This window comes from Penicillium samsonianum (assembly GCF_028829775.1).
Source record: "Penicillium samsonianum strain IBT 33392 chromosome Unknown utg000010l_segment0_segment0, whole genome shotgun sequence".
Taxonomy (NCBI): Eukaryota; Fungi; Ascomycota; class Eurotiomycetes; order Eurotiales; family Aspergillaceae; genus Penicillium; species Penicillium samsonianum.
Window position 1 is genome coordinate 456631 of NW_026643268.1, and position 26876 is coordinate 483506.

General features: G+C 48.8%; 5 protein-coding genes across 5 annotated transcripts; 1 reads left to right on the plus strand and 4 right to left on the minus strand.

Moving 5' to 3' along the window:
• Positions 1-1867: 1867 nt before the first annotated feature.
• N7471_013767 (uncharacterized protein) lies at positions 1868-2530 on the plus strand (the record flags this gene model as incomplete). The annotated part of the gene is made up of 1 exon (XM_057286485.1): positions 1868-2530. The coding sequence occupies one exon, from the start codon at positions 1868-1870 to the stop codon at positions 2528-2530; it is 663 nt and encodes a 220-aa protein (XP_057128964.1).
• A 6705-nt stretch (positions 2531-9235) lies between these two features.
• N7471_013768 (ankyrin repeat domain-containing protein) lies at positions 9236-11239 on the minus strand (the record flags this gene model as incomplete). Its single annotated transcript, XM_057286486.1, has 1 exon — positions 9236-11239. The coding sequence occupies one exon, from the start codon at positions 11237-11239 to the stop codon at positions 9236-9238; it is 2004 nt and encodes a 667-aa protein (XP_057128965.1).
• A 797-nt stretch (positions 11240-12036) lies between these two features.
• On the minus strand, positions 12037-12237 carry N7471_013769 (uncharacterized protein; the record flags this gene model as incomplete). Its single annotated transcript, XM_057286487.1, has 1 exon — positions 12037-12237. The coding sequence occupies one exon, from the start codon at positions 12235-12237 to the stop codon at positions 12037-12039; it is 201 nt and encodes a 66-aa protein (XP_057128966.1).
• A 2591-nt stretch (positions 12238-14828) lies between these two features.
• N7471_013770 (uncharacterized protein) lies at positions 14829-15909 on the minus strand (the record flags this gene model as incomplete). Its single annotated transcript, XM_057286488.1, has 2 exons — positions 15845-15909; positions 14829-15692 (listed from the first exon to the last, which is right to left on the minus strand). Exons 1-2 carry the CDS (start codon positions 15902-15904, stop codon positions 14829-14831), a joined length of 924 nt encoding a protein of 307 aa, XP_057128967.1. The 5' UTR covers positions 15905-15909.
• A 1172-nt stretch (positions 15910-17081) lies between these two features.
• On the minus strand, positions 17082-17610 carry N7471_013771 (uncharacterized protein; the record flags this gene model as incomplete). The annotated part of the gene is made up of 2 exons (XM_057286489.1): positions 17082-17509; positions 17595-17610. 2 exons carry the CDS (start codon positions 17608-17610, stop codon positions 17082-17084), a joined length of 444 nt encoding a protein of 147 aa, XP_057128968.1.
• Between the last annotated feature and the right edge of the window lie 9266 nt (positions 17611-26876).

Sequence of the window (26876 nt, forward strand, 5' to 3'; positions counted from 1 at the left end):
GAAACGACATGATACAGCGCGATAGCACTACTGTCGACAATCAGTGAAGCGGTAAGGTCTCGTACGTAGCAATGGATTATCACTAAACAGCTGTTCTTCCTTAAGTCTGTCCCTCCGTCTTTACTCATCCCCATATGCCTGGTTTCAACCATGATCGTAAGGCTCTCAACGACCTTACTAACTAACGTATTTCACATACGAGTAGTCTATACAAACGAGTGGTCTACCCTACCCAACCTACTACTTTCAAATGCATATATCTCAACCAAAACTCCATTAAATTAAATACACTAAAATCATCTATCTAGCTGGGCATCTATTGATTTTATGCCCTATTTCTCCACAGCCACTACACTTTGGTGGCGCCCGTGTACATGGTTGTAAAGTTGGCGAAGGGCTTCTTCGTGGAGGGGAGGGAGGTGCTTCATCTGCTTCCACCGGCTCAGTAATGAATTGAGAAGCTTCTTGAACTGTGAGCCCTGCTTCAGCTGGTATCTGTTGTCGGGATCGAGTACGCTTTTGCTTCTGCTTCTCGTTGGTGGCGCGTAATTCCTTGTTTTCTTTCGCGAGTAAGATAGCACCTTGCATTGTAGGACGGAAGCCTTTTACAAGCTGGTTATTAATGCACGATCTGACGGGCTAGGTGGACTTCGAGATCTTGTACGAAGTAAAGCTTTGATTGATGAAGCCTGCCGACGTAGTTCTTTCTCTGTAGCTGGGGTTTTTGGTGTAAATTTTTGACTTGATTCACTACCCCGGCTAGGGGGGGGGGGGGGGAGGTGTTCGAAGCCGGATATTAAGCTTTGAAATCACTTGATCTGGTGCAAAGGGTACTAAACCGGTAGATCGGAATCTGTGCCTGAGGCACGAAATACAGGGACGCTAAGAGCTGGCCGATCAAAGCCCGCTGCAAGTTAGGTTAGCTCACCAGGATCTCGCCACATAATCGTGCCCGTTTCAGAGAGGATCCACAGAAAAGGAGCTTACTAAGAAGCAAGCCCCTGAGTTCTAGTATGTATGAAGAACCGACAGACGGATAGACTTAAGAGGAGACAGCTGTTTAATGATAATCCATTGCCACGTACGAGACCTTACCAATTCACCAATCGTTGACACATTGAATACTTGAAAATTACTGCGAAAATGCATAACCTAGCAAGCTCGTTCAGCTCACGAGTCTTGGCATGTTTGTAATATTTGTTATCGTACGATAATCCGCGGATATCCGCAAATGAAAAAACAATTATCGCATCTTTTCGTTGCGGATAATTCGATAATGATCTTATATCGTTATCTGCAATTTTCGGATACGATAATCGATTATCCGCCGATAATTTGGATACTGCCTCAGCCTAAACCATCAACCATGACGATTCAAGGCCTCAAAGGTTACACAAGCCATGCACACCGCCGACTTGGAAAAGCACTGCGAATGAGAAGAATAACGTAATGAAAGAAATATGAAAAAACCTCCTCTCTATTTGAACCTCCCAGATCAATCAATGCTTCCCAATGCAGCCAGTTGCAGCCAGACGCGACCGCTTTTGTTTCGTTCCCACCAGCACAGTCAATTTGGATCACAAACTTGTCTTCTTGTGCTACATACCAGCAAGATCGTCTGTCACACAGGAGCTGGATTAACACTTGCTTTTCCCTCTGCTAACGTTCTCAAAATGCGAAAGGGTGAATTTGGAATCTAACAGAATAGATGGCGAGGCCCACGAGGGGCCCTCCTGTCAGGGGGTATAATAGAGAGATCATTTTCCGTCCCTGTCGTGTTATGTTAACCGCAAAAGTTAATACATACCCACCTTCCATTGTCGCTTTTTACATCACATAATCTGTCATCAATGCTACCAAGTCAAAAATGAAAATCGAGTCTCTCTTGAATCCGTCCGTGGATAAGGGGAACTACACAGGCTCTTCACAATCGCAACACAAGCTCATGCTATCTTCGTTGCCCAGTCAGAGCTGCAAGAATACTTTGGGGTACACTATCGCTCCAATGAAGATCTGGTGCGGTCAATATCTCCGAGCTCAACACACCAGCCAGAGGACAATCTCGGCGGTGCCTGCAAACTTGCACACGAGCGGTGCCAGCAGAAACAGCTTGCAATTGCATTATCATAACCACAGCCAATTTATCTTGTACCGTCCACCAGACTTGGCAAGCTTTTCACAAAAGCTTTCCCAGAGGCACAGATTCCATTACAGTACTTCGAGGACCGACAGCGCAGATCTCCGGCGATCGCCACGGCCCAAGTACGAAGAAGAAGAAATGGATTTCATCTGGTACCACCGTGTTGACCTGTGCCAACAATGGAAGAAGGTCCACGAGAGCTTCAATTACCAATTCCCCACTCGTCAGCGCCTTGGTTTCCAGGGTCTGCAGTCCAAGTTTTATCGCTTCATCAAGCAGAAGAAATGCCCTACTCCCAGGGAGCTGCGCCGCACGCGTGACTGCGCCACATTTGACTCCAGGTCTTATTCTCCGCAATTTGGTGTAGCCGAATGGGCTGCTCCTGGTTGAAACGGCCCTGGGGAATCTCTGTCAGGTACGCGGGCGGTTACCAGACAAATCTCCCGGCATACTGTTAGTGCAATAGGCACTAGCTTCCTATTGCCGCTAGATCCAGATTGGAATTTTACCATATTCGAGTCACTCGACAGTTTCTCCGCTAGCTATTCTACACACAACACTGTTCTTAGATCTGAACTTTTCTATACAGATTATCTTAGGTAATTACACAGGAGATGTTTCCTAGTTCTGCTTGGCCGAGGCCCGTGATGGCATTTAAAATACAAGTTGACTAGTGGAAAGGTGTATTTCGGTAATACGAAAACCGGGGAAACGTAAGAATTATTAATATGCGCGAAATGTATAATATGAATGCGAATATGAGTAATGCGCTTATTCGCAGTCACAATGGGCTCATACCACCGTGTGTCTCTCGGCATTCGAACACCGTGAAAGAATAGCCTCCTTGTGGATTGCATTTCTGGCGTCCAATGGGTGATCCTCATTGTCAACGGTTGGCATCTCGCGTCTTTCCAATTCCGGAACTCCGAAAGACCCGAGGAATGCTGGTGGTTTTGTCTTGCTTCATGACAGGTGGGCCATAAATTCGCAGACGGCCAGATTGTTAGTCCAAGTCTGCGGGCAAGGAGAAGGTGAGGCAAAGGCCCCGTCATATCGAGCCCACAGATTAACATTGCCATATCAGCTACGAACTGAGAGAGGAGACGGTCTGGTCCCGAGTCACAGCCGAGCCAACCAAAGAGCCACGAGCTAAGAATCACCGACCGATACTGTTCTACCTGATCCTACTCCGCGTTGCTGAGCCGTACGACGTATTCGAGCAGGTGGAATCTAACAGGCGGAAACGAACGAGCGAAAACGAACCAATCGAACATACACGACGCTGCATCAAGGGCGCTGTCACAAAAGTTGTGGTGTCTTTGGACATATGTTAGGTAGATTTGATGCCTACGCACGCTTTTTTCTATCCAAGCCCGAGCAATATGTGCAAAGGCCATCTACCTTGAATATCACCGCAGCTGCAGGTCAGTCAAGCCGAGGGCGTGTATCATTTTCTCACTAAGATCGTCTTCTAACATATCGCGCGCAAGCAGCTCTTGCCAGGAGATGGCCGAGTTCTCTGCGTCCCCTACGTCCACTGTCCTTGAGCATCAAGTATATATTTGCCGAACTCACCGCGCCCTGGACGACGTTTGGCATACCACTGTCCAAACAGATCCTTTGTGAAGGTGGCATTGATGTCCGTAACAACACCACTAAGAGCCATCCTGCTGTGCGACCTCTTTGATCATCTCCTATACCTTCACTGAAATCTCTACTCCTTTTCAGCGCTCATGTGATTGCTTTCGGGGGCTGGGTTAGGCGCATGCCTGGTGCAATTACAAGTCAACTAAAGTACCAATTGCGATGATCTCTCCTCACGAAAGTTCGTCGTAAATAATGGCGGAGATGTATTTACCAGATGTGGTCAAGATGGCGCTTTTTATACCCCATCGGGCTTCAACCGTGTTTTCTCGGCAGCAGAGCATGCTTGATCGCATGAACTCGAGTACTACGCCCCAAACAATGGCCATTGCTCTGGGTGCAGTAGTGGATGCTGATAAATGGAAGATGGGCAGGCCATATAAATCGTAGTTGCTGACGGGATTATTCACGAGGTTGCGACGGCTCCCAGTTGTAGAAGGAGCCGATCGGATATTCTCAAGCCAAAGAAGCCTAAATTGGTTGTCTTTGTTGCGAATCCACTTGAGTGTCGCGACCGTTCTTGGATGTAGGCATTCTACAGTAGAATAGGTTTGAGTGACTTCAATCGCCGACTGAAGCGATGATTCTGACTACGCAAGGAACAGTCTATCGCATCACCATGTTTAGTTGAGCCAACAAACCGTATTTCAAGCGCTTCTCATCAGATGCTTCTACACCTGGTTGGTCTGACCTTGAGCGTATTGCCTGATTATAGCTGAACCGAGGGAAATCCGGTGTTTGCATTCGACCAGCTCTATCGAAACGGAGGCTATGGGCGAACTTCATTGAGTAACCACTAGGGGACAAGAAATGGCGCAGAATTGAACCAACGAAACTGATATCTCTGCCATGTGGGTGAGATGGTAAGAAAGGGCGTAAAGGCCGTGAGACGTTGATCAACACTCACCTTCACCGCCCGGCCATATACCACAACGTTCATCAACACTCACCAACGCTCATCAACGCTCATCAACGCTCATCAAGAGACACCACGATGCGGGCAATGCGCCGGTCAATATGAGCGTCAAAACTGCCCCCGGGGGAGAGAGCGCGATGCCTCGACTGCAGTGGAGAACACCCAACCGGCGACCGTAAATGTCCGACCCCTACAATCTCGACCCCCTCACAATGTTAGAATCCAACCTACGAATGTTACAATTGAACATTATGAAATCGAGGGCGGGTATGGAAGCCCTCATCAACGACCATCAAAGTCGGAACTTGGATGTGCTGTTCATCCAAGAACCATCGGTCACTACCTATCGAACACACGTCAATCACAGCGGCTGGCGTCTCTACCGACCAACTGTTCCCAGCGATTCGGCCCGATATCGAAGCCTAATCTATGTTAGCAGAAGACTCTCGACGTCATTCCATCGACGAATTCCTTGCGACCATCCGATCTGACGGCAATCAAAATCTGGACACTGGAGTCGCAGACCCTCCTCCTCTCAGTCTATATCCCTCCGGTGCCTCTTTAAACCCCCGAAGAAACCTCTGCCTGCGGAGTCAACCTTGAATGCCATCCGGGACACAATCCGGATTGTCTCCCAGGAAGACCGGAAACCGACGGGCATTATTTTTTACCGGTGACTTCAATCGCCATCACCCTGTATGGGGCGGCAATTATATTGCACCTCGATTCGCAGAGCAGGCAGTTGAGCTGGTCGACTTCTTCCAAACATATCATCTTCAGGGCTGTCTCCCCTGGGGGACCCCGACCTTCTGGTCTCTCAACCAACCCGGGAAGACATCCACGATCGACCAGACTGTGACAGACAAACCTAACCAACTCATAAAATGTCACCTATACCACGACAACTACGGTTCAGATCACCGAGCAACCTACTCAGAGTGGACTTTACGGCCACAGCGCAACCCCGTGGCCAATCATAAAAGAGCGTTTGAACGGGCTGATGGAACAAAATCGGAGAGCAGGCCCGACTCCAGATGGAGCCCTGCCCCGCTATCAACACACGAATAAAATAGAACAAGCAGTGGAGAAATTAATCGAGGTAACAACAACGCCGTTGTGCGATATACACCGCTGTCGCACCCCTCACCCTACTCCAAACGATGGTTCACAACAGACCTCAAAAAACAGCAGGCTGATCTCAATCACGCCCGGCGAAAATGGCAGGAGAGCTGCGCAGAAATCGGACGAGAGCATACGACCTCCACTACCCTCTTCCAGACCATGCCACAGAAACGCCGAGCGTGGAACCGAGCCATCGAAAAGGCGAAAACCGCGCACTGGAAAGAGTTTCTTGACGCGGCTGGTGAAGGACACCTCTGGAAGGCAGCCACATACATGAAGCCCCGGGACTCGTTCGCGAGTATCCCGACTCTTAAGACCGGCTCGAGGGAATTGACTGACAACGAAGACAAGGCCAAAGCGTTCATGGACAAGTTTTTCCCCAGTATGGCGGACTCCCAGGAGGAATCTTTACCCCCATCGCTGCCTGAAATCCCATGGGAACCGATCACCGAACTGGAAATCTACCGATCCCTAAAAGCCGCCAAGGGAACTACAGCACCAGGCGAGAACGGCCTCCCGACGCTTGTGTGGAAGCACTTATGGAAATACCTTGCGAAACCTATTACTCAGATCTTTACCTCCTCTATCACTCTAGGCTACCACCTGAAAAAATGGAGACGCGCTAAAATCGTGGTGCTACGGAAACCGGGGAAGCCTGATTACTCGGTCCCCAGGGCCTACCGCCCGATCTCATTACCGCAGTGGTGACCCGGCGACTATCCTATTTTGCCGAAACTCACGGACTACTACCAGACACCCAGTTTGGGGGCCGGCCGGGGCGGACGACAGAGCAGGCCCTCCTAGTACTGGCTAACGCGATAGACCGGGCATGGTATAAGCAAAAGGTTGTCACACTCGTAGCTTTTGATCTGAAAGGTGCATTCAACGGGGTCAACAAAAAGAGCCTGGATACCCGCCTGCGCTTCAAGAAGATACCAGCGGTGGCCAGAAGGTGGATCGTTAGCTTCATGAGCAACCGATTTGCTAGCATCGAATTCGATGACTTTGAGACAGAGATAGCCCCGCTGGAGAATGCTGGACTAGCGCAAGGGTCACCCCTCTCCCCTATCTTTTTCGCGTTTTTCAACTCTGATCTGGTGGACCAACCCGTCGACTTTCACGGTGGTGCGTCGGCCTACATCGACGTCTACTTCCGGTGGCGGGCTGGGGGGACGGCAGAAGAGAACCTAGAGAATATCCAGACCGAAGACATCCCTCGTATTGAGGCATGGGCCCGGAGAACTGGGTCCTGCTTCGCTGCAGAGAAAACCAAACTCATCCATCTCACTAGGAAGAAACGCGAGCAAGGGAAAGGCCAGATAATTATGGATGGCAAGGTGATTGAGCCGTCGTCCACCGCGAAGCTACTGGGCGTAATATTCGACCAGGAGCTACGCTGGAAAGAACACGTGCAACAGGCAGTTAAGCGAGCAACGAAAGTGAACATTGCCCTCGGCAGGCTGAGACAGCTTCGCCCGGAGCAGATGAGACAGCTCTACCAGGCGTGTATCGCACCGGTGGTAGACTACGCATCAACAGTGTGGCACAACCCACTCAAAGACAAAACACATCTACGATTGCTGGGCACCGTTCAACGATGTGCGCTCATCCGCATCCTCTCCGCATTCAGAACTGTAGCGACCTCCACACTGGAGGTAGAAGCATACGTACTGCCAACGCACCTACGTCTCCGACACCGCGCACAAAATGTCATCACAAGGCTACATACCATTCCGCGTGACCATCCCATATTGTCCGCGCTGTCCCGAGCCCAGAAACGCAGAGACAACATCGGGTCATACTCACGGTTCCCACTGGCCGAGGCCTTGAAGACCATGAGTCTCGAAAGGTTGGAGAGTTTGGAAACTATTGACCCGAGACCACTTCCACCATGGAGACCCGATGCTTTTAAGGAGGTTGAAATTGAACCAGACCGGGAGATCGCAAAAGAGAAATCTCGGACATTGTTGTCTACTCGGACGCACGCCTCAGGACACCATGACCATCTGGGAGTCGCAGTTGTTACGCTCGATAAGGACCAAGAAGTTATAGAATCCCACCAAATCCAGGTCGGACCAATGGAACAGTGGTCGATCCATGTTGCCGAACTGATTGGAATATTCCATGCCATCAGCTTAGTGTACAAACTCGCCTATCAGAACCAAAGGTCAACGCTTACACCACCGACATCAGCCACAATCCTGTGCGACAGCATATCGGCACTGCAAGCAATCCGAAACCCGAGTAACAAGTCAGGGCAACGAATCACCCATGCCATCTTACAGGCAGCTTCTGAGGTCCAGGCAAACGGGACCTCTCTCCGCCTCCAATGGATGCCTGGGCATTGTGATAACCCCGGAAACGACGCAGCGGACCGACTGGCGAAGAACGCAGCCAGCCCAGGCAAGACACACCCATTCTGTCCCCTCTTGTCTAGGGAGAAGGCATTCATCCGCAACGGCATTCACGCACAATGGGAGCAAGAGTGGAAAGCTTCCACGAAAGTGAGTCAGTCACCTTCGCAGAATTGACAACACGCTGCCTGCCACCTATACGAGAAGATTATACGGCTCACTGCCGAGGAGCCGGGCTTACCTGCTAACGCAGCTGCGGACCGGCCACTGTTGGCTATCAACATACCGCAAAGCGCGCGGTTTCACTAAGGAAGACGATTGTGTCTGCGGAGCACAAGAAACCGTGGTTCACGTGCTGGTGGACTGCCCGAAGTGAGAACCCTGCGCCAGGAGCTACGGAGGAAAGTTGGCGACGCGTTCAATAGCGTTTCGAGTCTGCTGGGAGGTCGTGAAGAAGGTAAGGAGAGTAAGCAGAATACTGCCACGCGAGCCACCACAGTGGAAGCTATACTGGACTTTGCGGAGGCGTCACAACGGTTCCAAAGTCGCGCGTCTGAGGACAGTCTGATAGCATAAACGGCAATTGGCCAGGGCAGGCCTTGACGAGGCTCTAAGCTCGTTGTTAGGCAGTGGTACCCCCTACATGTACATACAAGGTTATATATAGTTGTGGTAGCCTGCATATCGCTCAGCGAGTTGGATTCTAAACCACAACCCACTAGGCTGGGTACAGATTCGTATTTTGGTCTAGTGGTCAAATCAACTCAGCGATGGGTCGGGGTAAATGATTTCACATACACACACAGCCTGTATCTACTGTGGGATAGGAAGAATGCTTAGAATTAGGGCACCCAGAACCGGCCAAAAGAAACGCACTGGGATTTATTGCAGCTTGTTTATGTGTACCATCATTCATGGCTCTCAAAGCGCGTACCACCAGTTCTAAGAAGAGATCATGTTACAGTACATGTACTGGAGTAATCTCGAGAAGGAAGCACTTTACGGTGTGGTGTGTTCTTCGAGTTCATGGAGAATCAGATTTTATTTTGCTTAGCTAATTTAGAATTGAATACGATCCGCCGCGTAATTCTGGTGAACACCGAGCGTCTCCCGTAGCAGGTTGGCCACTTCCTTGTGGTCTCTACGACATGCCCAGATGAGTGGCGTCTCACCGTTGATATCCTGCGGGTTCGGATCGACATCCCCCCGATGGACCAATTGCCTCACAATGCTTTCATGACCTCCCTTTGCCGCCCAGAGAAGGGCTGTCCGACCCAGCCGGTCCCTCGCGTCTGCTTCTACCTCCTTTCGGTCTGCTAATAGTTTGAACACTGCCTCATGTCCTCCTTTGGCTGCGCAAAGCAGAGCTGTCTGACCTCCCTTGTCCCGTCCGTCGATTTCCGCATCACCCCGTTCAACCAGGAGTTTCACTATTCCGGGACGCCCTTCCACCGCTGCCAATATGAGTGGTGTCTGCCCATCATTGTCCCGATGAGACAGAGTCAGCTCTTTTCGAGTGAATAGGTACTCAATCGCCTTTCCATGTCCATTTACCGCGGCCCATGAAAGCGCAGTTCGACCAAGGTGGTCTGTAGAGTTCACATTCACATCCTCCCTCAGCGCCAAGAGCTTCACTACCATATCGTGGCCTTCCTTTGCAGCCCAGATTAGGGGTGATCGACCGAAACTGTCCTTGGGGTCAGCATCGATGCCTGTTTCACGCAACAGCAGCTCGACCACTTCGTCATGCCCTGCATAAGCGGCGCGTGAGAGTGGCGTCCACCCATCATTGTCATGACAATGTACGGTCACATCACTTTGCATCAAGAACAGTTCCAACAAGGCCTTGTGACCGCTGTGAGATGCCTCTAACAGAAGTGTGTTGCCAAACACGTCTATAGGGTTGGCATTGACATCCTCTCGCGCGAGTAACAGTTTTACAATGTGCTCTTGTCCGACCACTGTGGCATGAAAAAGCGGTGTCCGATCATTTTCGTCCTTTGAGTCGACTTCAACGTCGCCCCGCATCAAAAGCTGGTTAACAATATCCTCAGATCCCGCCGTAGCAGCCCATGATAACGGAGTTCGACCAAATTTATCTTTAGAATCCGCCTTCACCTTTTTTCGCTCTAACAAGAGCTTCGCCACTGCATATTGCCCTTCCTTGGCTGCCCACGATAGTGGTGTTTGGCCACAGATGTCCTTGGCATCAGGTGTTACACTCGGGGAGGCCAGTAACTGCTTCACCACTTCGACGTGTCCTCCTTTTGCTGCCCATAACAGCGGTGTCAAGCCGTCTCGTGTTTTAGAGCCGGGGTTGACGTCATCTCGTTCCAATAACAGTTTCACCACTTCTTCATGACCTCCCTGCGATGCCCATGAGAGTGGTGTTCGACGAAGTCTGTCTTCAGCGTCCGCATTGATAGCGTCTGCTTTAACAGGTTCGGTTGGCTCCGGGGACGTTGCCGCCGCATTATAGATGTCCTCTGACGTAGAAAAGAGTGAACAGAACTCATAATCAGACGTCTCGTCGTTCCTAGCATCTGTGTTGAGGAGTCGTCTCAGAACGATGCTGTGGCCTTGTGACGCGGCGAGGTGCAAAGGCGTTCGCTCATACGAGTCTCTGGCCATAGGCCGTGCTCCCTTTTCGAGCAACAGGTTCACCAGCACAATGTGACCTCGATGTGCAGCCCAGTGTAAGGCGGTTGAGAAGTACTTAGTACTGGTGTTGACGTCGAGGCTGTCGCGTAGAAGTCGATTCATAAGTGATAAATCGTCGTCATAGGCGGCTGCTACTAGAGCGCCGGCACAATCCTCACTCTCGGATATGTCGTCAGGGCCATTATCGTGATTTAATTGTTCCACAGCGTTGTATTTCCCCAGGTTTGACACAGTGACACGACAGAGGATATGCCAGTATTTTTCACTAATCGTGTTACCATCATGCGAGCTACCTTGGAGCAAGCGCAGGGTGAATTGGGCAGTTCTGTGGATGGCAGCTACCAGAGCGTTCTCGCTCTTGGCGCCAGCCTTGACAATCTCGAAGAGTAACCGAGTAACCATTTGGTCGTTCATGCAGTCAGTCTGCTGCAAGACACTGTGATCAACATCAAGTTTACCAAAAGCGTAGTGACGGATGTTGTGATCAAAATATCCTTGAAAAATCTAGTTAAGTTATTGGCTCTTGACATTTAGATTTCTGGCATGCAACCCCTCCCGTGAGATAGGATCAGGGAGAGTGGGAACTCTTACTACAAACAAGCCTGAGATTGAGTTTGCTGCGTCTATTGGGAGATCGCAGCCAATCGTGGCAGAAAACAAACCCCAGGACCTGCTGAAGGAGCTCTGCAGGGAGAGTATCAAGCCCCATGTCGATAGCGGAATTGAGGAACACAATCAGCCTTTCAATACCACAAGCATTCAGGAATCAAGTAGGAGACAGAGTTAACATTGGACGTAAAAGGCACCTAGAAGTTTCGGATGTTCCGGGTTCGGATTTCGGATTTCGGATTTACTCCTACCCCGTTCCAGCTAACCTTGATCCATGGATATGCGAGGACAGTCCCACCTGTCAGATCACGTGTAGCCCGGGTCCAGACCTCGTCATATTACATTTTGGGGCACCGCCCCGTTATACGTCTCTAATCACATGATAGCTTTTCAATTAAGCACATGGCCATTTCAATTCGTTGTTCACCCAGCCTCGGCCACTGGGTCGAGGATACCGCAAGGACTCAATAAGTGGGCAATCGATCCCCCTTCTTCTGGAGGCATAGAGGAGGATATGACTACCGAGCCAGAGGATATAAACTTTGATTCGGACTGGTCATGCTGAGAAGGCCTCATTTCGTGCAGATAACTTATTCCACGCGAGCATAAATTGATACCGTACCAGCGCCTTTGCTAGGCCAGTCTACTCTTGCTTCAGTAATGTTAATATGGAAGCGAGCATTGTGTGCTGTATCTTGTTTGTTCTCTGTGGTCAGGTTACAATCCCAAATGGGAGAGGCAATAGACTGCCCGGGCGGTTCAGGGGTTCGCATCGCGGCCCGTCCCGCCATTGTTCAAAATCGATATCGGAAGTCGGTTCCGTCGCCACGTGGCACAAGTTCTCGTTGCTTTTCTGTATTGTACAGTCCTCAACTTCTTCCTAGACTCAGATAATAGTGGCTTTCTGAATTCGATACAGTCACTGTCCTACCGAGGAGCACTATAGTAGTATTCGAAATCAGTTATACCTCCACACTCTTGCGACTTGATTCCCCGAAAATAAATCTGAAAATGCGCAAGTCCTGATTGGATGATGCGGCAGCCTCCGATCTTCAGACCGCTTTCTAAAATGAGCATTGTATTTCACAATACGAAGGCGAACTTGTCTGTCTGTATTTTAAACAACTGCTCCACACTCGCTACCTCATTGCCTTTTCCTTTTCCCGAATCAGGCTTTCCTCCGGACCCTCACCTATTCTTCTTGCGCATCATACAAGGGTTTCCACGATTAGATTACACATCAGTTTTTCAAATCCTTCTTTCTACAAAGCACCATATCAACCGCGATATCAGAGATCCACGATTTTACCACGTCTCAGATAGCCGAGAGAGCCGAATGCCAAAGCTTTACGATCATAAACACCCGGTTAAAAAAGTAAAAAAAATAAACACTTGCAACTGTAAACGTACACCAAAGCCAAATGGGTCGGAAATGAATTGTGACCACCGATGACACAGTAGTGGCCGTTTATTACTTGTGCCTCAAGAACGACTCTCTCTACCTAGATGGGATATCTATCTCATGGCATGAGTTTCAGTCCATGATTCTAACCTGCTGCAGCCCTTGCCACTTAAGGTTGTAGCAACCAAGGATTACGCTGCCACATGATTGGGAACGAAATTCGTATTAGAAATATTCATGTCATATCTGCTCAATTTGTCGAACATTCCATCCAATCGTAACACCCTCTTTGTCCAAATTACCTCATACATAACTTGTGGGATTCATCAGGAGTGCCCGCGAAAAAAGAACGATTCAAATAGTGGATGTAACAGTTTGGATAATCATTCAACGCTTAGAATCCTTCCGTAGCTTCTCGCAAATTGTAAGAAAAGTGGTCAAAGCCGTAAGGCTAAAATTATCACCGAAGGGCACTAGGATTTGTAGTGTCCCGCATTTAGTTGAGTCGGTCGTAATATCATGGACTATGGCAGCCACTGTATCTGTCTCTTCATCCACTAGCATCAGCCTAGATGTACGTTTCCAGATGAAGAGTCGGGGTCCGCTGGCGTTGGACAAACTACCACTTGCATGTGGGGGGAAATACACCAACGTTGTAAATCGGTATTGGATAGAAATTGGTGCATTTTGATGCATATCAGCCCACCACAAAGTAGTTAGCTTGCCACTCGGGCTTTTTGCATAGCAAATATCATTGAGACCAGTTTCGGTGAATTCACAACGGGCCAATTCTTGATTGAGCGCATTAGTCCCACTTTCATAAACAATGAACTTTGGCTTTGGGAGACTCTGGAGATGGGACTGAGCATGCAATTTTAAAAAGTGATCCCCTGAAAAGATGCCGTAATTGTGGTCGTCGTAGCGAAAGATGTGCAGTATCACTGGCTCATTGCCTTCCGACAGCGCTGCAGTTATGAGAGGGTCTTGGGCCCGATATTTAGGAGGAGAATCCAGGATGTCCATGCCAGCTGAAATAATGTTTTAGGTTTGTCTTTGGGCATTTATCCAGATGAGCCTCATCGTGGCCCTTCTGAAGAGTATTAAAAGATGAACAAAGACTCTTTGGCTGTAAATAAGTGATGACGCACTCCAGGGTTGTTTGGCAATCGCCCCTTTGTCTTGGGCAATGACTCATTGATCGGTGTACGGCTATTACCAATACAGTTCTGCCGTAACTAAAAGTCAGTGACCTAGAATGGCTTAGCTCGTATCGGATATATTTTCCCGGAATCAAATCATAAGAGTGAGTTGGTATAGCTGATTTCGAAAATTACTGTACAGGAAGTAGTCTAGTTCGGTTTGAACCCAGCATGGGCTAGAAAGCCGAAGACCTGGCACCGAACAGCGGGACCAGCGAAAGACATGCCCAGCTGGCACTTCGACGCATAGGCATGCAGGGGCGTGACAGTACCCGTTGCGTGCAATGTCCGGACACGTCCCATGTGCCATAACGGTATTGAGCCATTCTGTGTGGCGTGTCTTCGTAGTTCCACCACAATACCAGGGTCTGCTTCGTGTTGCTACAGAAACGGAGCGACCAATAGCTCGTGGTATAAGTGTTGTAGTTCAGAGGTATTAATTGATTATTTTCTCAGAGGGAGACACGAGGCTATATATATATACACAGTGAAGGCATCTACTTGCATCATGTATTTCTTCCACGCAGAAAGAACTGGAAGCTTCTTGATCTGCAACAGCCTCATATCACAACAATAAGCAGTAGCAGCACCGTCTAGAGTAGACAATCGCATTATCTCTCCGAAGTTGCATAATCAGTAAATTAGAGCGGAGTTAAGGCACGAATGAGCGAAGAGCCAGGGGAGGTTGAAGGTGGAGTTTCGAGGCCGCACTTTGACAACAAGCTGCAGAGCCCCTTTAGACTCCCCGCCACAGATACAGAGTCTCGAAGCTCATGCTCAATTATTTTCGGGTCTCCTTGGTGGTGGTAGGGATAAGAAGGGCATTGCCAGGCGTGCGGGTGTCCCAAGATGCCTGTGTCGGGCTGGGAGTCAGATTCACGAAATCGGCGAAATTGAACTGCGGGCTCGAAGTTCTTAGGGTCGCAAACATGCCGCCACCTAGTGTGGGAGTCTTTGATGGCAAGACTGCATGCTGACTTGGAGGAATGGAAGGGGGGAAGACCTGATTGCTTCCAACTACCTGGGCTGGGGTGGGGGAGTCCACAATATACGGTGGCAAGTCTGACCTATTCGCTTCTTCAATATACCGGCCGGTTCGTGCCAATCGTGAGTGCTTTCGGGGAGAAATTAGTGGCGGAGAGGAGCCTATCGTCGAGCTCGCATTCTGGTGACTGGGCAGCGGCAGCTCAGAATCGGTTTCTTCGTCAGACGGTTGATGAAAGACAGACGGTGTTTCTGGAATTGAGGCCGCAGCCATAAAGGCTGTAAGATGCCCCTTCGTGCCAGGAGAAGAGTTTGCCAGCTGGTAAGAGCTCTTCCGCGAGACTCGGGGTGCCTTTTTAGGGCGCACCGAGGCTGAATCCGACTGAAGACGCTTGCGGCTGGCAAAACTCATCGGCTGCATCACTGGAGAGTTGAGGGAGAATGCATGCTTGTTGCGGGCTGATCGAGGTGGTTCCTGGTAGGTCGAGGCTCGGAGAGGCGGAGAAGTCAATAGGGTTCCGCAACGACTGCGTAGAGACTCCAACGAGATGTCTAGGGGCTTGTCGCTATCCAAGGGCTGGCTCGAGTACAAGCCGTGAAGCGGACCATGTTGGTATTTGAGTTTGGCCAGGCCTAATCGATACCGCAGATTTAAGGATACCTGGCGCAGGACAAATTTAGCTAGGCTTGTTTATAAGGAGCCATTGGTGGGCGAGATATAGGCTATATTGGAGGCTTATGATGTCCGGATTCATTGCTGCAATCCAGAAATCTCCGATTGGTATATATTTTTTTCTTCCGCTCGATTCTTACCTGAGCGATGTGGGTTTTGCGAATGGTCTTCTCAGCCGAACTAGGCTGCAATAGTGTCATGGTGGGCGACGAAGAGAAATGCTGTTCGAGAGTACAAAGGGAGAAAGCTAGGTCTTTGCGGACTGCAGATGTAAGGAGAGCTGCGTAGGCGGATGAGAAAGGAGCCCCCGGACTTCAAGCTGAAGATCGCCTCGGCAAATGAGAGCAGGCCAGATTTGTACATTTTATTCCCCTGTTCTCCACTAACGTATTTGTTGAAAGGAACTTCAATCTGGTCAAAATGGCACTGCAGATTGCCGTAAATGTACACTGAAGATATATTAGCGGTACAGTGTGTGTGTGTGTAAAACGTTTACACAAATTAGCTTTATTTGGATGAGCTGTTATTATTACAGCTGTATTATTATTATTATCATTACCTTACAGTAATTTACCCTGACTCCTCGTCGAGTTGAAACTGTCGGAACGTGGTCGTTACAGTACGGACCAGTACGGGAATAGCCAATGAAGTACTTGAGAGTGTCTATTATCTACAGGTGACGCGCTGCGCACGCTGTGGCCCTGAAACGATGAAAATGAAAGGCAGGGATAAGAAAGTCAAAGACAGTCATTTGATCCGCTTGACTGATACTAATGCAGTGAGCATTGACCAATGGGAAGGGTAAGACAGTATGACTAATAGCCGCAACATCGTGGAAAACAGAAACATCAGTAATCATGTCGATTCCAAGAGAATACGGTACGCGCTAGTATACGAAAGGACCAATGGTAGGTTCCGTTGATGTCAACTTTCTGACACCATTCACCACCCGTACATCGCGAAAGGTGCTGGAATGAGAACACTCAAAAAGATACTATGATATCGGCACAATACCAGCGGATTATGATCAAAGAACCTAAAGGCTCCAGAATTCCCGGAAGCACAAAACAGACTCTCGGTCAGTCGGATCTTTTATCGTGGCTTTCGTAAATACTAGGGCTTAAGAATAGAAGCTGTTTTCAAACCTCTTGAGTTCTGAAGTCGATTATACTTTTCCTGAGCTGAAAAAGTAGGACATAGCACAATCCTTGAAGAAACTGAAGACCGTCTTGCCCTTTTCTTAGGTGCTACTAGCCTTCATCAAAACATGAGTGAGCTGCTCTAACTTATCACTATCGATGTGCTTGGACACGAAAGAGTCCATCGTGTGAAGCCCGTCTCGGGTTCAGTCATGTACGAAAATGGACCCAGTGATACCTACATAATTGGGAACGAGCCAGACATGTTTTGCAAGGTCTCACCCTGACGTGAAAGAGACCAAGTCGGGGTCTTCAACCACCAATTGGGGTCTAAAGGCACCGGCAGTTGAAACCGGCTTGGAAGACTTATATTCATGTCGAACAGTCCGGGTGAGTTCATGGCCCGCGGCGAGCAGGGCACTAGCAAGGGTTCTGGGGCGACTGACTCCAGGTGCATAAGTGGCGACTCACCTGCCACCGGACACGCCCCAGTGTATGGCAAGTCGAGGGATAATGCCAATGGTAATGCCCCAGAATTCCAGGAATCTAGCGTATTTGTTGTATGGGCCTGATCCACAGCCATCATAGCCAGAACCCTGGCTTCAGGTATTGTTCTTATCTCGCTGCTAGGGTCGCCTGTGCCAATTGCCGGATACTTTGAGAATCCTGAAGGTTTATCTAGCCGAAACTCGAGATTTCAGCCGATGAACTAGGATGCCTGTTTGGCGCAACCGCGAAGAGTCCGACTTACCTGTCTTGATGTCCATCGAGGAGTAGCCCGCAGAAGTGTTCTGATGAAGATATGAGGATTCCTTCAAAGGGAATGGAACACATGGATAAAACATGTCCATGGGTTCGGGGTTCAGGCGGGTTGGTCTTATCCTAACCGAATGTTCCGAGAAACTCGTCCCTAGCTTCGGGCTAATGGCGCCTTTTTTCTCTGCTGAGGAATTTCGATTGACACGGTAAAACCGGCAATCCTTCCGTAGTCGAACACAGTTCTGACAACGTTTCTGTGTATGGTCTGCTGCGATCAGACATCGGGTCTTCCGTCGCCGGCAGTGCACTACAAAACCGTGTAAGTCCACTTGTAATAACATCGAAGCTAAATCCAGAAACTCCTTAATCGGCAGTTCCCCACGCACAATGACGATGCCAGGGACAAGGAATGGTGTCCATAATGGTTTGAGGGCGACACTGACCGCATGCGACAGATATCCGATGATATCCCAACATATTGCGCTTCGTATTCGTTGTGTTCGAGTCACCTCCCATGGTGTCTAAGGTTTTGGCCGTCTGCCTCGATTATACAAGACTGAATGAAAGCCTAAAAGAGCTTAATTACCGTTAGTCGAGGATAGTAGTTTGATTGAAGCCGAAAGCAAATAGATTGCGGCTTGGCGGTCAGCCTCACAAAGAAATATCGATTTATGCGGTCTACGTTCCAGACACCAGCGATCTCTGAAACTGTAGTGATAACCTGTAAAAGATCCGGCGAGGTTGAAGATAGAAGCGTCTAGGTTGGAAGTTTGATGATGGAATGGCACGGTCACTTTCCAATATTTGATTGGCGCCGAGGAATTATGCATTTGTATCTGATCAAAGAGGAGTTGAGATAGACTTTGGGCTTTTAAAGCAAACAGAGGGAATTTGGCCCTGGAATTTTTGGCTTTTGAAAACACAAACAAGCTGCATACCCGAGGTCATCCCTGGGAAAGCCCCTTTCTTCTCCTCGACGCGGGCTTAACTTTATCGCCTCCTGGCGGTCAGGAGTGCAGATCCCATGCTTCTTATGTGTGCCAATGACTGACCATTTCGCTGAGTACATGGGACCATTATGCACCTCTCTATCATTGAACCTCCAATTCACTGATCACCTAGGTACTGTCCCTCCAAATGACACTCAATAATGCTCTCACATAGACTCTCGGGCTTTAAAGGAACAAACACCCCAATTTCAGGGGCTGCAAAAAAAAACCAGCGTTGTCAATATGATAAATCAGCGGCATTATTGAAAATGAGACGAAAGAAACTAATGTGCGATCAATAAGGGACGGGAAGGCCGGAGCAGCCTCGGGGTAATTGGGAGAGCAATAGAGATCAGGATTGTCGTGCCCATTTTCTCCCACCCACAAATAGTAACATGTTTCTCAGCTGAGCTGGAGCTCGACTTGTAAGCGACAAAACATCTTGGGGTCTGTCGCACGCGCGTGCCAGGACAAGGGATTGGAATTGGGCGTGCCGGGATGTGGGGCCGTCAAAAGTGGTCTCGCAATAAATCGACCGAAGCCCTATCATATGTATTCGACGAGCGCATACCATCCCAAATTTACCATCGAAGTATGGAAACTAGCTATGAAGCCTCAGACAAGTCATATAATGCCTCTGCAATGCATTTTTCCCACTTTAGCTTTTCTTAGAGGAAAAGGGATGGAGATTTTGACAGAGAGCCAAATATGCACGTCAAACGTCAAATTCTAGCTGTGCGACAGTAAGATCAGAAGGGGTTTGAACATGATCATCCCCATTATAGAAAAAGAAGGCAGATTTTTCAGTTGTTGTAAGTTTAATAAATCGATGAGGGTGGCTCCTGCCTATTTTGTTGTTCATTCTTCGGTTCGTCATTTGCCCACTAAAGAGCAACCATCATGGAAAGTCACAATGGCAAGAGTACAACAACCCATTTCGATATTCCGTCACCCTTGAGCATGAACCTCCACCTACATTGCAACAAGGATCTCCCTTTACCATATTCGTGAGAGTCAGGCTCCAGGGCACGAGAAAACCCCTAATGCAAAGCTTCGCCCTCAATTTCTCTCTCCGGGAAGCCGAAGACCTTCACCCACTTAACGCAATGAGTGAAAGCTTAACATCTTCCGTACAAGGCTGCAATACAACTGCGCAGGACATCTTGTACAATTCAACGGCCTCATCATTCACCAACCAGGACAATATCGATTTCGAATTCTGCTGGTAGCTTCTTCATTAGCTGAGACGATCGTAACAACACGTGTCGATTCAAATCTAATCGAAGTTGGCAGGAACGCCGCTGTTTCGCCATTCCGACCTGCCGCCTTGCGCTAATCATGCTGTGTTTGCTACCTACCGTTACCTTGCAACAATCAACAACTTGAGAGACGATGAACCGTCGATCATTAAAATCATATGGACAAATCGTTTTTAATGAACCACGGAAACGCTCGGTCGGCGGAAATTATCATTTACTCATTACAAGCTGATCTCCTGTCATAGGTCGTGCGACGCGAGTATCAATCCCGTGTTGACCTAAAGAAACACGATCGTCATCTTGGATGTGGGACTATGTGCATCGTGTCTGTGCTGCCAGGAAGCTTGAATAGCAGTGAACAGAACGTTCATGCTAGCAGCAGATTGTTGACACGCGGTTTACATCGGAATATCGAAGCAACAGTGGTCAACTATCTCGATAACTAGTCCTGGTGCACGTTTCTATAACAAACGGCTGCGATAGCTCCGCAAGGAAGCCGCAGCATGAGGAATTCCGTCGTGGCTGTACATATCACCTCATGTAATTATAAAAACAAGAGAAATCACTCTTCCTATCGAGAGTGTCCCAGATGTCAAACTTTGTAAAATGGAGGACTTTTCCGTGTGCCTTCGAAACAGACCCGTCTACAGTGCTGTTATAAGTCCGCTATACTTGCACATTCTTCATTATTGTCTCTTTAATTCAGGAGTATGTCATCGGAGTCCCATGCGGCCTGGAAAATACTGCGGGAAATGTATAAAGACCCACAGAACTATGAGTATCCTCGGAACAAGATCAGGACATGGTAGGAAGGGGGCTCCCTGAAAAATTTTAAAACCCACTTAATTCTTGTCAGCTCGAGGTAATATCTTTGGTTGCATTTTCAAATGGATTCGGTTAGATGGGTGGTCGAAGGCAGAGTGATCTGTAGAGTAGAAGTTGAGGCATACGACTTATTTTCGAATCACGCCCTAGTCATATTTGACGAGAAGCAAAGGTTTTCCGAGTCAGTTCAAAACTGGCAGACTCAAATCATAGGAAAAAGTTAGATTCACAAGAATAGTGAGCGGGACCGTCGATCAGTAGCCGAATCCCAAGTCAATTCGACAACTAACTTTAGATGAACCATGGAAACGCTCGCTCGGTGAGAGAATGCGGTTGTTAGCAGAACTTCATCGAAAGCTTATCTATAGGCTTCTGCTCCACTTGTTTGTTGGATTGGCGTGATAAAATCTGTCCCAGAGTCCGAAAATTCAGAGAGAAAATCGAGGTACTCTCTCCAAGGTCTCATGCTGGCGAAGTATAGTATATTGTAGAAGGAAACAACTTTATTCGTAAATATTCTCGGTCGCCAGAGTAATGGTCAAGATGCGCTGGGTGCTTGAAATAAACTTTGTGGGTCGGCCGGGACCAATCGGTTTCCCGGCCTCTAGTGCAAAAACCGGACACTTTGTTTAGATCTACCATCTTGTCCTTACATAATTGGCATATTTTTTACAAGCCATCTGCTAGATATATCAGACTAGCGATCGAATTTGGCAGATGGAGAGGATGGGTCGGCCCAAAGAGAGTATGCTTTCTACGAGGAAGGTTTATGCAGGACAGAAGACATAGCTTCTAGAACGTTCTATAGACAAGATAGAGAGAGTAACAGCTTCCCACTCGACGGAGGACCAATCACTCTCTTGCGAGGGCAGCTGAACCGCGGATCGGATCTCTGTTGCCAAAAGTCGGTGTGATATTCCAAATACCTCATCTGCCCCAACCAGACTCCTAAGCAACAAAGACCTGTTCCATCCGCACACTGACGGCCCGTCAAGACTAGGTTTGTGGATCGTGTCTGGACCATTGCAAATCCTTCGAATTTCTCCGGGGCCACAATTAGAACCTCCATGATCTACTGTCCCGTGGGTCATCGCTGAAATTTTCATCACAGGACCGTACCAGCGTCCGTCCACATTCATAGGCGGTGTTTGATTGGTGCTACTGGTGTTTCTTGTGTCCAGATTCTCATCAGAGTGTGATAGTAGCGTTGCAATATCGCGAGGTGGGCGACGATCGACGAGGAACCATCTCATGAGCCATGGTAGCTGAAATGACTCACTTAGTTGTCCTGGAAACTGGGCCCGGGTTCCTATTCTGGGCTTTCCAACAAAGTCTACACTTTTTGATTCTCCGTCAAAGAATACAGCCAACATCCTGGATTTGGGAGTAGGTTCGCAGTGTCTGTGGCGCCTGGTGGCAGAAATTCCAGTGAAGGCAACATCAGTTGGCCGCGAGCAACAGAAAATAAGTACCGTTCGAGCAGTGCGGGGCAAGGAGATAGACAAAATTCTAGTGGGATCAATGGGAGGCACTCCTTGAGGCCAACAACCGGTACAATCGAATGTGACTGTCTCCCACAAAGTGTCCAACCCATTATTCGGCATCTGTTGAAGCACTTCAATCCTCAAGAAAGAGATGGTGACCGTGGCTAGTGACCATGGTCAAAACGGGCAGAGTAGTCTGCCACCGCGTTGAGCGATTTAATTACAAATTCAATGATATGTGAGAATCATATTCTTGCCGTATCACTGTCTTTTCAACCGTTGATGAAGTGGTTCACCATACTCAACGCAGGTTTTTGAAAGTAATGAATCCTGATCGAAACTTGAATCTGTAGGCCACAAAGTCTCCAAACACCATTGCAACGTTGTTCAAATGTCTTCAACGCCAATAACGAGACAGTGGTTCTCGCTACCATCTGCGCAACTGGTTCCTTGGTCGAGACGTAGCCGAAAAAATATAAAAGGAGCCGGATTCCCAGCCCAAAAAATCAGGACTTCGGTCCTCACACTCCGATGTGTCATGGTGTCCCTCTTGCTTACGGGCTTGGGCGTCTCCATGGCCACGGCTGTCGCTGCTCCGAGCCCAGCGATGTAAGACATGTGCTCCCTCGCTGCCCCGAGCCCCGCGAGTGTAAAAATGTGCTCCCTCGCTGCCCCGAGCCCCGCGAGTGTAAAAATGTGCTCCCTCGTTGCCCCGAGCCCCGCGAGTGTAAAAATGTGCTCCCTCGCTGCCCCGAGCCCCGCGAGTGTAAAAATGTGCTCCCTCGCTGCCCTGAGCCCCGCGAGTGTAAAAATGTGCTTCGCAGGACGAGCTCTGCGTCAACAAATGTGCTTCGTAGGGGATTGCTGCGTTAACAAGGCCTCTAGCGATGTGCAGGCACCTCTTCGCGGTGCTAGGGACCAGTATTCGAGTATTCAAGAGTACTCGAAGAAGCAAAGATCTGTGCAACATCTTGATGATGTATTTCGTATTTCGAAGGATCATCATTGGAGAAATAAAATGAGCCCTAGATAGAAGCAAACCAATATCAGAATCGTAAATTCAAGATTCAATTTTCGTTATCGCCCGCCGTGTTCCCAACCCTCCTGTCTTCATGGTTTGCGGTCGGCTAGTCTTCCCGCCGCAATAGAATGCATCTGCCATCAGGGCGTGGAGCGAACAAAATGGTGAGTATTTTGGTGCGTCGTGGATGTGTTGACCGGGCGTTGATGAGCGTTGATGGTCGTTGATGAACATTGATGGGTGTTGATGGTTGTTGATAAACGTTGATGAGCGTTGACGATAGTATGGATGAGGGTGTTGATGTGTATTGTGGTATACGGCCAGGCGGTGAAGTTGAGTGATGGTCACTAGACTTCAGCAAAGCCCAACCAAGCCCATTTCTATGCACACAACTACGGTATTGGCATTCATAACCCTGCTGATCAATGTCTGTTTTTATGCATGTTCTAGTCTATAAGCCCAGATCTCGGCCCGACGTTTTCCCCGGCCCAATCCGGGGGTTCAACTACTCCAAGAAGCAAGATATCACGATTCAACGGCAACGACCTGGTAATAAAAGTCATGGAAAACAGTGGCTACACTATAGACCCGATTGCATAGGAATTACCAAGAAAAAGTCGAATTTGACCAGGATTTTGTACTATTCTGGCACTTGGAGGATTAGTGAGCGTCAGCACATAGATATATACATTTCATAGACAGAAGTAGGTGTATCTTCCTGTTCAAGTATGATACTTTCATCAGTGGAACTCCTCATTTGTAGGCTTATAGGATTCAATTTCATGCCGAAAGCTAGCTAGTTTCTCACAATGAGTGTCCGTTTCCACAGATAATTGATACTGGGAAAATCTGCATTTTTTATGCAAATGCCAAAAATTGGCATGTCTATATTGTTTTCGTGCGATACGGACATCTGAGATGACATATACTGCAAGGCTTTATTTATGGGCTCTGAGGAGACACAGTACTATATGTATTATGACATGTATAGTAGATCAGAGATAGTTGCCCTTTCGGCTTAGCCGCCGGGCGTTAATAAATTGTGTGTGTGTGTGTGTATTGTTTTCGGCCCATTGGGCCCCCAAGAAAGCCCCGGGGGCTTCTACCTTAGGCCCATAGCCCATCTGCGGGTTGGGGCCGGGTTGGGCCTCGGGCTTTTGGGCCGGTCCGGAAGTCTACATATGACAGAGATAACAGTTTCATTGTTTCATTCTGCACAATTTGGCATCACTTGATACGATGGTCCCCTGGTGTATACCCAGTAAAGTTCGCACACAGCCTCCAGTTCGATTGAGCTGGTCCAATGCAAACACCAATATCCCTCGGTGAAGCTATAATTAGGCAAAACACCCACGATCAGACCTACCAGGTGTAGAAGAAGCATTGAATGAGGAGCGCTCGAAATACATTTTGTTGCTCAGATAATTATGGTGATGCGATAGACTGTTCCTCGCGTAGTCAAATTTGCCGCTTCAGGCGGCTTGCAAGTCACTCACTCCTACTCTGCTGTAGAATGCCTACATCCACAACGGTCGCGAGTCAAAGTGGATTCCCAATAAAGACAACGAAGAAATTGAGGGGCTTGGCTGGAAAATTTCCGATTGGCTGCTTCTACATGGGAGCCGTCGCGACCCCGTGAATAATCCCGTAAGCAACTACGATTTATATCGCCTTTCCTCTCCCATTATCAACATCCACTACTGCACCCAAAACGATCGCCATTGCTTTTTGGGCATAGTACCCGAGTTCACGTGATCGAGCATACTCTACTGTGTAGAGAACATGGTTGCAGCCCGATCGGGTCTAGCAAGCGACATCTTGACCAGATCTGGTAAAGACGATTCCGCCAGCATTTACGACGGACTTTGGTGATGCGATCTACTTGTATTGGAGCCGCAGCAGACATGCGCGTAGCCAATCCCGCCGAAAGCAACCATATGAATGCTGAGTAGGGGTAGAAATTTTAGCATAGGCTGTCATAGATAGTCAGAGAGGTCGCACAGAGGATGGCTCTGAGTAAAGTTGTGCAGACATCCAACTCACCCCCACAAAGGATCTGCTTAAACAGTGATATACCAGTCCAAAGCGCAGTGTCTGACAAATAATTGATGATCAAGAACAGTCGACGTAGGGGACGCGGAAAATTCGGCCAATTCCTTGAGAAAACCGCTTGCACGCGATATGTCAGAAGACGATTTCAGTGAGAGATACACGCGCTCGGCTTGACTAACCTGCAGATGCAGTGACATCCAGGGTAAATGGTCTTTGCACACGTTGCTCTGGCTTGGATAGAAAAAAGCGTGCTTAGGCATCAGATCCAGCCAGCGTATATCCAAAGACACCACAGCATTTCTGACAGTGCCCTTGATGCAGCGTCGTACATGTCCGGTTGATTCATTTTCACTTGTTCGTTTCCGCTTGTTAGCTCCACCCGCTGGAATACACCGACCGGCTCAGCAACGCGGGGTAGGATCAGGTGAAAATATCGGACGGCATCTCTTTGCTCGTGCTCTCTAGTTGACTCGGCTATGACTCGACACCCTACCATCTCCTTTTATCGGTTCGTACCTGATATGGCCGATGTTCATCTGTAGGCTCGAAATAATGGGGTCCCGCCTCACCTTCTCCTTGCACGCAGACTTAGACTCACAGTCTGCTCGTCTGCGAAAGTAAGTCTCGTCCGCCATGAGCCAGACTGAAACATGAGCTCATCCCGGTGTCTGTCGAGCTGCCAGGCTTGAAACGACGCGAGATGCGAACCGAGAACAACGAAGACCACCCATTGGACGCCAGGAATTTGATCCATACGGAGGCTATTCCTTCACGGTGTTTAATGCCGAGACACATAGCAAACGACCTGGTGCACAGAGTCGACTGAGAGAGAAGGGCCCAGGTAGACGATCTGAGCCTTACATTGACTCATCATCGATGACACCAGCAGTCAAATGGGACGGATAGACAGCATGCAATCGCATCGGTATAGGGAAGCTCGAGCAGACATGGCTTTTGCTCGCTTCGCATTCGACTCGAATGACGGAAATATGAGGGGACCTTCTGTTGTATGATCCGAGTCAGCAAGGCTTGAACCAGTTGGAGGAGGTGTTATAGCTTACTCGTTCATAGAGTTTGCAGAGGGCACGCTGTGTACGCTTGAGACGAGACGATCAGTGAACTTTGTGGTCATATGAACTTGCCAAATAGATCACTTACAATCCTCTTCGGCAAGGCAATGCAGCACTATTCATGCCATGTTGTATTTTGGTTCGTCACACTCTCCGGCCGTTGTTCCAAAAAGGCCGGGCTGTGGCGCAACGCGCATTCTCTCGGGCGGCATAGGCCGTGACAACCTCACCAGGCACAAGCAATCATATAGTCGTAATGGATGAATGTTTCGCAATGCGGACGGCCAGAGACTCCGCCATTCATGGAGTGAAGGCGGTGAGGGCGAAGACGCGATGGAGCAAGCGTCGTACTGCTGCCCCCTGGTCTTATCTCCGATCCGGCGATAGGACTCCCAACAGGGATGTTTCACGGTGGCGATGGGCTGCCCTCATGTACAACGGCACGAAAATCAGCAATTGTGTTGATGTTCTGGAGCACAAGAAATTGCACAAATAACTGATGTAGCGCAGCGGAGGACGCGGTAAGTCACTCACATTATAAGGAAGAATGGACGTCTCAAGCTTCCATGCAGCG